The sequence below is a fragment of the Chiroxiphia lanceolata genome, chromosome 1, assembly GCF_009829145.1.
Source record: "Chiroxiphia lanceolata isolate bChiLan1 chromosome 1, bChiLan1.pri, whole genome shotgun sequence".
Classification (NCBI taxonomy): Eukaryota; Metazoa; Chordata; class Aves; order Passeriformes; family Pipridae; genus Chiroxiphia; species Chiroxiphia lanceolata.
Window position 1 is genome coordinate 74,951,117 of NC_045637.1, and position 13,218 is coordinate 74,964,334.

The following is a 13,218-nucleotide window of genomic DNA, read 5'->3' on the forward strand; positions in this document are numbered from 1 at the left end:
TGAGAGTGATCTTCCTTTCTGTAATTACCATAATCCATAATAAGTAATATATTACTTTCCACTATACAGTCCCTCTTCCAGTATCCAGATTTCTATGTGATAGATACCACCTCAACAGACAGAAAAAAATTGTAATGTCTCAGGTGGCATTCTGTCTGGTAGAATGAATTACTAAATGTTGCTGGCAAGAACACGCTGATATAAAAGCCTATGCCACATCATCCAAATCAGCAAGAAAAGAAAATCAAATCTGTGCATAAAGAGTGAATTATCATTTCCAAGAATTCCAGCTTATCCCTTTTTAAGCAGTAAACTTGTACAAAATGTAACTAAGTTCATTATGTTCAATGAATCACTCGTGGTTAATTAGTAGTGATCCCTAATATCACTTGTCTGACTTCCATAGGAACATTGTAATGTATTCATATTAATCTTAGGATTGCAATAAATTTTTACTACATTTTGGCTATTCAAGTTTTAGTTACAGAATCACAGAATATGCTGAATTGGAAGGGACTCCATAAAGCATAGTCATGCTTCTCCTCACCACTACTGTAATGGTCTTTTAATAAATAATGTAACTCTTACAGTCAAGGTAACAGATCTACTGCCAAAACTTTTATCCAAATGCTACCTTCTTGATATATGTAGAATACGAAACAGGCTGCCAAGGGAAGTGGTGGAGTGACCATCCCCAGAGGTATTTAAAAGACGTGTAGATGTGGCACCTGGGGATATGGTTTAGAGGTGAACTTGGCAGAGCTAGGTTAATGGTTGGACTCATTGACTACAAAGGTTTTTTCCAACCTAAAAGATTCTATGATTCCCTTTTAAAATTGTATTTGCTTCTACAAGGATATCAATATATTCTGGTATGAAAAGAGTGCTATTTTCCCTAGTTAAATTCATGATCTTTAGCTTTTGAACAACCCAGTATAGTTGCATACTAAGCTGCCATTTCTTAGTTACAAACCAATGCCTCACCCTTGCAGAGAAACATCTAAAGGGTTTCCCTAGAAAAACTTTATTAGAATTTGCCATACTTTAAATTTATATACTTTGCTTTTTTATATTGTTTACTTTTTTTTTTTTTTTAACTGAGCTTTTCCTGTTTTTGGCCTGAAAAATATTCTTGACTGAAGCAACCCGACGTGTCTGTGCAGGGAGCCTTTAGGCTGTCATAGAACTGTGCCAAATCTGCTCGAGTGAATAAAAGGGTGCACTTTTTTGTCCATTCCTTTTAGATGTTTTCCAGCTTCACAAGAGATCAGTACAACTGACTATGCACTCCCATCAAATACATGAAAAGACAAAAAATAATAATCAACAGAGTACTCTCCTAATACATTTTTCAGCAAAAAGTTTCTTGATTTATAGTTTTTCTAAAGAAAAAGTTTTAAATTCATTATCAACCACTTTTCTGCATATTCCTATGCCTCATTATATAAGTTTGCAAACTCTAGCATCTTTGAGGAAGCTGAGCAATAACATACTTAATCAAGATGTTCTGAAGTATGGAAACCTGGACTCACCTTAAGAGTTTGAGAAGGGATTTTTAACCAGAATTACACTAGTTTAGTATTAGAAAATACTAGCATAAAATATTAATGAGTTGAGAACTCAAACAAGTATAGTTATTACCTCCCTTATTTCAAAACCAGAAGAATAATTATGATTTATTTGCTGTATTCTTCTTTTATTATTGGTAACCGTTGCATCCTGTATCTACTTCAAATGTTTTAGGTACAAATAAGACTAACATTCTACTTAATTCTATTTGAGTGATATAAAGAATCCTCCATCATGATTCAACTACGCAAAACTTGATTCTTCTATACTTATATTGTCTTTGTAAAATAAGATGTATTGAAGGAAAATCTCAGGGAAGCAGAATAATTTAAGAATGAGAAGATAATGCTAAAAACCAACCAACCAACCAAAACACTTGACTGAACAAAAAAAGAATATTGTTACATGTTTAGTTCTTGGTGTTAACCTTGAAGCTAATGAACCTGTGTTCTGTAAGGATGCACTACACTGTACCTAAAGTTTTACCTTTAATAACCACCTATGCAATGAAATATTCCAGTAAAAGTTGGTTTACCTCCCTAGGCAAGAATGAGCAAAGTAAACATCCGCAGACTGGTCATCTTGATTCTGGCTGAACTCCCATGTTCCCGTTTCTGCACACATGTAATAAAAGCACCAAAGTAGTGAGAAACCCTCTATGTGTGACGTTGCATATTAGGAGGGTGAAAAAAAAATGAGCACAGCACGCTGCAGGGAGCTCGTTTTGGGGAGCATCACTTGGGGAGCTCTACCTGCCTCTGCACAGCCAGGAAACATCAGAAACACAAAGCATTGTGAAAATGCAGAGTTTCTATAGCCAACAAAGGATGTCTGACTACTACCAGCATCTATTTATGTCAAATTTATCCCTTTTCAGGCACAAAAAAAAAGTCCCAGAAAAATCCCCACCTGAACTATAGTATGTCTATAAACAATCAACAAATCAGGTTTTAGGGAGCCTTCGTTATTTTTTCCTGCACCTCAAGTCAAGTTAAAAAAGCATGGTAAGATGGGCTCTGTGGAGACAGCCAGCACCAGCAGAACAAGACGAGCTACAAAAGACCATCAAACACCTCTCTCCACGATTTACAGGAGTCAAAAGCAGTTTTGGTGGCATACAACTGAATGCTCCAAGTGACACCAAAATACTGCTTTCCTGGACCATGCTCACCAGCCACATTTCTATAAAAATAACCAGAATCCTCATGGGAGATAACCCAGAGGTGGGGAATACTGTTGAGTACTTTGGCGGAGGAAAAGCTGCCTGAGACATTCTCAGAGAGCATTGCCATAGGGCCTGTACGAACACCCAAGGATTTACTTTCAAAGCAGGTGCTGGGGAGCAGCAAGGGTGCTTTGGACTCAGCTGAACTCCTAGAAATTGGAAGTGTGCCTGTGCCACTGGCAGCAGGAACAATGGTGGGGCAAAGGTAAGTTACACCAAACCCCCAGCCCAACGTACGCATTTTTGTACCCTACCTGGTCATAGCAATATTGCAGTATTGTTTGGATTTAGTTTTAGACATTACATGTTCTAATGTGAGACCTGACTCCCTTTAGATTAATGCCTTGATAGCTTCAGAACCATTCAGTGCAAGGAGGTTCATCACACTGTACACACTCCTACCATAGTATTTATTATGCAGCCTGCAGAAATTCTTTTTTTTTTTTATCCCATGCACCAATATACATCAGTGCACATACACAGCGGGTCATATCATTAGGTTATTCAAGTCCTCTGCCTTAGTGCTCCTCAGAAAAACACCACAGCAAAGAAACTCAGTTTTTGCTAGGAAGGGATGTAAGTCTTCTTTTATTCACTGTCTCTGGCACACCCCTTAGTTTATCACAGAGCCTGCACACAGGCTGCCAGGGCAAATTCACACTTTTATATTCCTTTAATTATCCAAGAAATGTTTGTGTGCTTCTCCTTTGTGTGCATTCAGTTCACAGTTGTCATTTATTTTTTGAGAAAGTACTATAGCTATCTGCTACAATGAAAAATATATCTTTTTATTGTTTTCTAAAACAATGAAATTATATCTAAAATAATTAATGAAATTATATCTAACACTACTGTAGAAAAGGTATGAAAGGATTTTATGAGGAGTTTTATCAGCACATGATCTTTTCAATTATTTCTACAACGGAGCCACACAAACATTGCTGTATATAATTACAGGCAGATACTGGCTCACTGATTTTTAAATTGTTTTTCTGGTTGTGGAAGGTGAAAGAAAAAAGATTCAGAAACATTTCACAAAAAGCAAGGAGGTTGAAAAATTAATATTCCATCTAAAGCAAAGGAGAAGCAGATTTTAAATCAGTAGTACACTTCAGGTTATCTGCAAAATAGTAAACAACTTTTAGTATCAACTATGTGGCAGAGAAAAAAGAAACAAACAACCTAAGAATGTATTTTACATTAAATAATCCCATGCAAAAGTACCAATCCTTAAATAAATTACCATAGGAAAAAAAAACCTCAATAGCAACTTTCTGTTTGTGGTCAACTTAAAATCATTTCAAAATCTCTGACTTTTGTAGTCACTTCCTTCACTTCTGTCAATGTGACATGCTAACTTCTCTCCAATATTTAATAGCACTCTATTAGTCAGCTGCATTATCAACTTGGCTACCCGATCAAGAAGTCCTTTTGATGTTTCAACAAACCCCATCCAATCCCCTCAATGATCCTGAAAAATGTAAAAAAAAAAAAAAAATCCAACAAACCAAAATAAAGAAACAATGCACCCACACATTTTACTGATGACTGCTCTTTTGTACCTTGTGAACTTCAAACCGACTTTTAAAATGATGATGAAGTTCTTAGCTGCAGATGCCAGAAAACCATTCAGGTGGTTAATTCCCACCCTTATTAGAAAAGCCTCACTTCAATTTCCTATGGGGAAAGAGAACTGTCTAATTTTTTTCCCAGACAAATTATTGTTATTCCCTAGGTTTTAAAAAATCAATAGCAGAACTTTGTGGCTATGCTATGAAAGTTTTTTACTTCTTTTCAATGATGCAGGGAAATATCTGCAGCCAAATTTCCAAATAAGTCTCAAATCAATTCTTTCCTCTGCATTTAGTACTTGCAAGAATTTACAGACAAGATTTTTCCTTTAAAAACAAGTTTTAAACTGCTGCAGTCCTATTTATATTCAATTTCCCTACACTGATTGTGCTTAATAAAACTATTCTATTTCTTCTTATTTAAATGTGATTTAAAGTTCAGGTGCTACAACACTAAGAGCATTATTTAAGTATGGAGCATGCACTGAAAGCCAGCAGCAGTCTTGCATTCCATGAAGTCACTGCTTAAGTACTTGCAATGGGGGCAGCAAAGGCTGTTACTTAATGGACAGAGCATACATGGTCCGTTTCCCTGTAGTCTTTGACCATTCCTCCTGAAATTGTCTACAATAGTTGAAATTATACTAAATTTCAATTATACTAAATTTTATTTTGTTACTGAATTCAATTCACACAGACCAACCCCCCAAAACCCATGTACTTTAGTTTTGAATGAACTTAGCCACCCAGAGACAGAACACTCGCTACTTAGCTTCCAGTACCAACCAGTTTCCTTTAGTTTCAGTTCTGCAGACAGTTATTGGTGTAACAGTGAACACAGAGAATCCTTTCACAGTGGAAGCCTGTGAAGCTTTACTGTTCCAAGGAAAAGAATTTGCAGGGCAACATGTATGTGCTGTATTTTATTTAACTTTAAACTTGGAAGCAATAACAGCATTAAGGAAACAAGTACTATGTGATTGCCCTATTCTCAATCTTCCCTTGGTGTCCATTTCATGCCTCCATGTATTTCGGACAGGATACTGGGCTAGATGGACTCCAGTTCTGAATCAATACAATCACTCTTTTATTTTTATTTAGAGAAGCTAATATCAAACCAAATTACTAAATTTTGTAATTTCCCATTATTAATTAACTAAAAAAAAGGATACTGGTACACAAAAAGAAGGAATTAGCTCAAGGCTGGACTCCTGCTAATAATAGTTCTTTCTGTTTGCTTCAAACCTATTTTTGTTTGAGAAAAGAGCTCATTTCCAAAAATTAGGAACCTATACCAGAGCACGTTAGGAATAGAATTAAAGAATTTCAGTTTCAAAGGACCTACAAAGACCATTGAATCCAACTGCCCAACCACTTCAGGGCTGACCAAAGGCACTGTTCAAATGCCTCTTAAAACCGTGACAGGCTTGGGGCATTGACCACCTCTCTAGGATCCTGTTCCATTGGTTGACCACCAAAATGCTGGTAAAAAAATGCTTCTTGATGCCCAGTCTGAATCTCCCCGGCTGCAGCTTTGAACCATTCCCAGGTGTCCTGTCACTGGATCCCAGTCAGAAATGCTCAGTACCTCCCTCTCCCCTCAGGAAGCTGCAGAGAGCAATGAGATTGCTGCCCAGCCTCCTTTAAATTTTAAATTTTGCCACTTCTCCACAGTATAGGAGTTTCAATAGCAGTGTACTATGATATTCATTCAGTCCTGGTGCTAGTATTTGGATCTGATCCAAACCAAACAAGTACCTAAAATAGTATCTGGAAATAACTTAACTGCTCAAGAAATGAATCAGAAATAGAAATTAGAGAAATCAATAATGGAGAGGTGGAATCCTCTCTGCCCTGAGGCAACTGAGCAGACTGCTGCCTAAATCCCAGCACAGTCTATCAGTACCCATAAAACTGTTCTTCAAGCATGCCTTATTGACAGCATTGCACAGAATGTATGATCATGGTTGTCATGCTTTAAAGAAAACAGTACAATACCCTGAAAGATAAAATGAGGTCTACTTTCTTCTTTCTCTCCTCCCTCTTACCTCAACAGTTCAGCTATTAAAGCACTTGTGCACAGTGTGATAGAACTAGATATAAAAATTTATTCACTTGTGAGAAATAAAAGCAGTATCTAAGTCGAATGTAACCATCAGGCTATTCCCTGTCTTTCCTGTTGAAACCTCAATCCTGTATAGAAAATAACACAGTATTTTAGGTAAGAAAGTCCATTATAAAAGACACCACCACAGTTACCTTCTCTTCGCATCAAGTTTTGAAAGATTTCTTCAGAGAAAGAGTACGGACTGTAGCACTCAGATAAGGAAAGGCAGTTTCCCAGTGGAGCAGAAAAAGCTACTGAAGATCAAGGGCTGAGAGTGAATTTCATGTAAGGTAACTTAAATAAACTGGTCAGCTTTTTGACGTTGGGTAAGAAACATTCAGTGAATTGAGATCGATTCTTTTTTGAGGCACGTAGTTCCCTATGCATTATATTACCACTATAGGAACTTAATCCAACCCATGGAGACAGTCACCTAAAAATAAGCATTACAACACACCTTTTCAGTATCTTTTCGGTTCTGGTCTTTGGTACCATAACATTAATTTCCAAATAAATATGGCATAATATAAATGAAATTCCTTTAAGGAAACCCACTTCTGTACATGAATATTGCAATAGTTCCTCCTGGGATAGCTAACTGCTAGAGCAGGTAATAAAACACACTAGGAACATGAAGCTCCTCATCTTCTCAATATCAACAAACTGCACAAGGGTACCCCTTCGGCAGAAGACTTAAGCCTTAACATGGAGATCAAGCCAAGCACCACATGCTGACCATTGCTTTAAGTAAATTTTATAAAGTATGATCACACTTTTATATGACTATTTCAGCTACAGTATTTGTTCTGTGTTGTCCCTGGTAACTAATAGAAAGTGATTTTCTCTAGGTTTTGAGGGGATGATTCATTTTAAATTCAGCACTTCCTTAGGGAAATAATGCAGACAGAAGCCAGGCTGCCTCTATCTTGACGAAAGTGTATTCCATGCAGGAAATTCCCAGTACACACACACAAAGCATGTCTTTCTGTGAAATCACACATCACAGCCCTTCCCAGTTCTTCTCCTCTACAGATTCTTCATATTAGCTTTACTCACCTCCTTCCAAGAAACCCCCCTTCACAGGGCTCTTCACCTTCGCCTCTTTCCATGTAAACAATTCTCTCCTTTTCTTTCCATTCCTTCTCCCCCCTACAGAAAAAAATACAGAGCCAGGATGTTTCTTCTTTCTACTTAGCTGATGGTTTTGCTACTTCGTTTCCTGCAGCTTATGCCTGTTGGGGCCAGATGCAAACTCCTACTGTGCCTCCACAGTGGCGTACAGTCCTCCATACAACTAACAGAGAATATTCTTAACGTCAATATATTGTCTGAATTTTGACAATTGACATATCATGCAAGAGACTGCATGATAGTCACCTATACCTTATATGTATGTTGTCTTTTATTCCTGCATTCTTCACCAGATGTGTGGACATGAAACATTGCCACAAAACAGGAGAAGATTCAGCAGGAAGCAAGAAAGATTTTGTTGATCATTTTAATGGGAGGATTAAGTAAATGATTTGACGTGTACACTTAAAAAGCTGAGTTTAATAGATGTTCAACAGACTAAAAGATTATTTTCTGTTGAGAGGAAGGGTAACTTAGGGTAACTTTATCTTTAATTAATTAAACCTAATCATAGGGTAACTTAGGTTTGAATGACTTCTGGCATCATTTGGTCTGGTCCCCACTTAAAGCTGGGCTAACTTCAGAATTTGTGTAGTTAATTCTCTTTTTTTAAGAGAGAAAATAAAATCTGATAGAAGATGAAATTAGAAGAGTTTGGTGAATTTAGATGAGACAATTGAAGTCTGAGAAGGGAGCACAAGCGGCTTTTATAATGCTGCAAGGCTAAAAACTGGGAGAAAAAGAAATAGTCAGGGGAAGCTCACAGGTGGGACAAGAACAAACAAGTTCATACTAGTCATTGAAATTTTTGCTGGAACTTAAAAAAATGTATTGAAACATCACGGAAACAGCCAATCCCCAGTCCCATCCAATTGGAGTTGACATGGCAAAACTATACGTGTTCTGCCCTTAGAAGGCTGTTTGGTAAGTTTATTAGAAAGAGCTGATGTTAATTCCAGTTTTGAGGAACTGGACTACAGCTCAGGATGGTGCCTCCAGTTCTGTATTTGAAATAACCTTAATCTGTGATGCTGATGACTTGGAGATTGTTACAGAGTAGTATACACATAACTGCATAAATTAATAACTAATCACCAGAAACACCAGGCAATACAGAAACACAGGTTTGCTAGAAGCAGTACCAAGAATCACATATGCAAGAAGTCATAAGTGTTAAATTTACATTTCAGTGCACGAATATAAAGGCAGCAGAAAATTACTTCATAACCTAAAATGTTAGATGAATGTAAAGGTAATTGGGCCTGTTAGGTGGGTGCTAAGCAGCTGGATCAACCCATGAACAATTGGTAGTGATTTATGATTATAACTATGGGAGTGAAATTTCTTATTTGTAAACTGTCTGTTTGCATACAGAGTTGACAAATTATCCAAGTAACTAAAATGGCACATGGTAATAACAGCTATTTAGCTATATGGATCACCTTTAATCACACATTTATTACTGAAAATGACTAAAGTTATATTAATGTGAGCTGACAAAAAGCAAACATAACCTTTAGACAGATTTGGAGCTTTGCTGTAAGTAGATTCTTTTTATTCTGGCTTTTTCCACCACTAAGGCTCAGAGGGGAAAACGAGAATCAGATCCCTATGAAAATCATAGTTTTTCCATTATTCATTGCCTACCAGAAGAAATACAACACAGGAGACATTAGATGTGTAAAACCAGGTTCATAGGTCAGACATTTGGTAAAGATAGATGTAAAAAATACATTATATTTTTTAAATTGTGTGCAGGCATTAAAGAGAATATTCCTAAAGAGTAAAAGGATATCTTTGTAGAATTTTGAAGAAAATATCTTCCAGATATCATACTAGTAATACTGAAAGCAATAATATTTTTAATTGTCTTTATTAGAAGAATATTACAATACAAAATTTTGGGAAAGTTACTTGATAGCCAAACCAATAATTTGAAATTGTTTTGTTAACAAAAGGATGAAATCATCTTTCTACTTAAATAGAGACACCCAGAACATGAAGTTTCACAAGATAAATATTGAATCTTTTAATCTTGATATATGTACATAATACACACATTTCAATACTGAATTAAAACTTGGCAAGAGAACTTTGTGATTTCTCCATCCTTTGTGTACTCATGAATAACAAAAGCACACGTCTGAACTTCCAGATTATTATTCCTTTAAGCTGCCAAAAAGACCATCTTTCTCCCCACAACCTGAGAGATCAAAGCAGAGAGTAAATGGGACAAGTAGTGAAAGCTGCTTGTTACTGAATTATTGCAAAATTTTCCAGTGCAAATGTGTCCCTAATGTACTAGAAAAGTGACTTCACAAATATTACAGGTTCTCATGTTGTGTTGAAAAAGAATGCAGGAGGCTTAGCTATATGCTTTTATCTCTTGTAAAAATTTAAGAGATGAGTTAATCTGTCACTTATGGCACCACTATGTTCATATCTCAGAACCATTTAATAGAAGAATTCAACTGCTGAGATAGCTTACTTGTGAAAACCAAATTCTACCTACTGCAATCTCAAAGCACTTCAAATTAGAAAAGTTGCAACACTCTAAAGTGTTAAGATTGGGCAGTGATCCTCATTCTGCTCAAGGGGCCATCTAGTACTTTCTGGAGGGGCTGCATAATTATGCAGAAAAATGTTAAACTGTATTAGGTTAAATAAAAGCACTAATTTTCTCTGCTGACTCTGCTGAAAAAGCAGACAAGGGAAATGAAACACAGATCTCAAGTAACTACTGAGCTTTACATTGGCAGATACAATCCTTTAAAAGTCCTTTGTTTTGCTGAAAAGGTTGCTGAACCATAGGAAAATTGAGTTCTTGGCCACCTATGCAAATCCCTCTCTAGGATGCCTCAACATCACTTGTTCAAAACAATTCATTAAAATTCTTTCTTTCCCATGCCTGGTAGGTCCAGAATTCAGTTAGTTTTCACTACAGCTCATGCCACTAAGTAACTTTTCTCTTTGTGCCCATCCTAATCACATATTCCGTGATCAGAAATATTACATACATATAAAATAAAAGTTACCAGCTTTGCATTTATTTCAGATTTCTTTTCTCTATTTACATTAAATGAAATTTTGAGGGGTTCTCAACTGAGTTATCCTATAATTTCACTAACTCTGCAACCTCTTTCTCTTCAAATATCTTAATCTAGGTTTAAAAGCTGATTGTAAAATTAAGAATTTTATATTACTTCTTCAGTGCATCTTGGAAACAGTCCAATCAAAAAGCTAAATCTGTTCTCACTGGCAAAACAGAGCTAATATGAAAAGTGAGGAAACGGATTTTTTTTTTTTTTTTGGTCCCTGAATATGAATCACATAAAATCTGTTCTGGATTTAACAAAATTAATTTCTCACAGTATAGAAATGCTAAAGCTCATGGTTAAAAACAATAAGTTTGCTTAAGAAAACAATGATTTTGTGACCATTTTGAGGAAGAACAGTATTTGCAAGTGAGCTTAAGGGCAGTCGGTGTCAAAAGCAGAGACAGATTCTTACTCCTTATCATGTAGCAAAAACCCCTGCTCAAAGCAGGGGCAATGAGCACTAGCTGGCAGGTATTACTCATTTTCAATTTAAAACTGTATCCAGATCATAATGGTTTTTTTCATTTTAAAGAATACAACGAGTATGCAAAAAGCTTATAAAGAAAACATGAAAAGACCACTGCTAAACACAATTTTGAGAATCCCAATTTCAACAATTTTTTGTACTGAACGGTATAGTTCAACAAAACACTGTACAGGACAACTGAATAGTTTTGACTTCAATACCCACCAGCTTTGCAGTTAGGATGGATTGAAATAGAAGTGATTTACACAGAGAAAAACATTATATCTGCCCTGTTTTCAATAAGAATGGTGTTCTTCTCAGGGATCATGGTTAAGGAGAATTTGTATAATACAGTATTCTCTACATCTCATGATGCATTATATCATCCCCAGTCCAAAACTGAAGTAAACAGAGGTAATCTCAGATTTTGTTATTCTATCAAGCTAGGAGTTGCAAATTCTAAACAGACATTACAAAGTAACGTAATTATTTAAAAAGCAGGAAAAAATCAAAACCAACCACAACTCAAGCCTAGGCTGACTTCCAGAGGTAAAAATTTGCTAATAATTCAAATTGAAATGGTTGAAAAGAAAAGAAGTAAATGCATTTGCTTTTATTAAGGTGTCACGCAGCACATAATTTCTTTCACAGAGTAAAAAAGGAAAAGTAGATCTAATATATCTGGAATTCCATTGGGTATTTAACCCATTATCAGATGACATTGCCAAGTTAATAGCTTCAAAACTAAAGTGAGAAACAGTACAAGATTCAAACACTGGGCATAAAAAAGGCCAGACAAAAGACAACTGGTGGTGTTAAACTGAAGCTAAGCAAGAAGGAAACAATGCAGAATTAGTCAAAAATCAGTCTTGGGGGAATACAGTTTTTCAGAGTAGCATGCAAGACAAATTCAGTCAGTTTAAAAATGAGGCAAGATCAGTACCTGAAATATATTAAAGAAGTTTTCCAATATCAGATAAGATTGGACTTTTTGTTTCTCAGGTTAATTCCAGCCTCATCTTACCACGAAGAGGCTTTAATTTTTTCAGGAAATTGTTTCAGGAGACTGAAAACTGTCTTCATTCTCCTTGTGCAAGTACTTTTTTTTTTTTCATAATAATAAAAAAAGGAAATTGCTTTTGACCAGGTCACTAAAAAAAGTAGAAACTTTGAAAATACTTTATAGTCATCTATAAAATAGAATTTATAATAACAATATATCTTCAATTACTCATAAAGAAGTCTTTAATTAACTTTTCCATAATATGCTGCCAATAATATAGTCAAATGGAGAGATATTGAGGAAAGGTTTACTATAATTACCATTACATGAAAAAAACATTAGGTTAAAGCATTATTTGGTCCTGTATATTTGTTAATTTCTACTTCACATGGAAACTTTTTCTGTAACTGAAAGAGAAAAAAAGAGGATAGCAAAAGAGTAGACACAAAGCTACATTAGAAACATAGCCATTTGTTGCCATAAGCACCACAGTATATGAACATGATCCATCTGCACATTGCAACATATTTTCATCTTTCAAGATGACAAATACAAGTCAGTTTTAATTTTGGATTCCAGGCTTCAAGGAAAATAAATGCCTCTGGTCTCAGAAAAAGCAGCTCTTCATCTATGCATATGCACATATATGTATACATGCACAGAGGTACTGAGACATAGCATTGACCCATTTGAATAAAACAATAGCATCATAGAACAAACCTTACAGATAATCTAGTTCCAACCCCCCTGCTATGGGCAGGGACACCTTCCCCTAGACCAGGTTGCTCAGAGCTCCATCCAGCCTGGCCTTGAACACTTCAAGGGATGGGGCCTCCATAGCTTCTCTTTACAACCTGTTCCAGTGCCTCATGACCCCCACAGTAAAGATTTTCCTCCTAACAACTATTTTAAATCTCCTGTCTTTTAGTTTAAAACCATCCCCCCTTGTAGTGTCACTATCTGCCCATTTAAAAAGTTGCTCTCCCTTTTTTTATAAGCTCCCTTTAAGTACTGAAAGGCTGCAAGGAGTACTTGAAAATCCTGTATC

At 36.0% G+C, this 13,218-nt stretch overlaps 1 protein-coding gene across 13 annotated transcripts in view; it reads right to left on the reverse strand.

The window, feature by feature from the left end:
- The window catches only part of CTNND2 (catenin delta 2), a 629,184-nt gene that overhangs the window by 300,724 nt on the left and 315,242 nt on the right, over positions 1-13,218 (reverse strand). For 10 of the 13 annotated variants that reach the window (XR_004356187.1, XM_032683389.1, XM_032683379.1 and 7 more), the window contains one exon: positions 7,529-7,621. The exons of the other annotated variants lie outside the window; for them this stretch is intronic. Coding sequence is in view for 9 of the 10 variants with exons in the window: in XM_032683389.1 (XP_032539280.1) it covers positions 7,529-7,621 (93 nt within the window). In the remaining variant the exon portion in view is untranslated. The remainder of the gene's footprint in view (positions 1-7,528; positions 7,622-13,218) is intronic. 13 annotated transcript variants of the gene reach the window in all.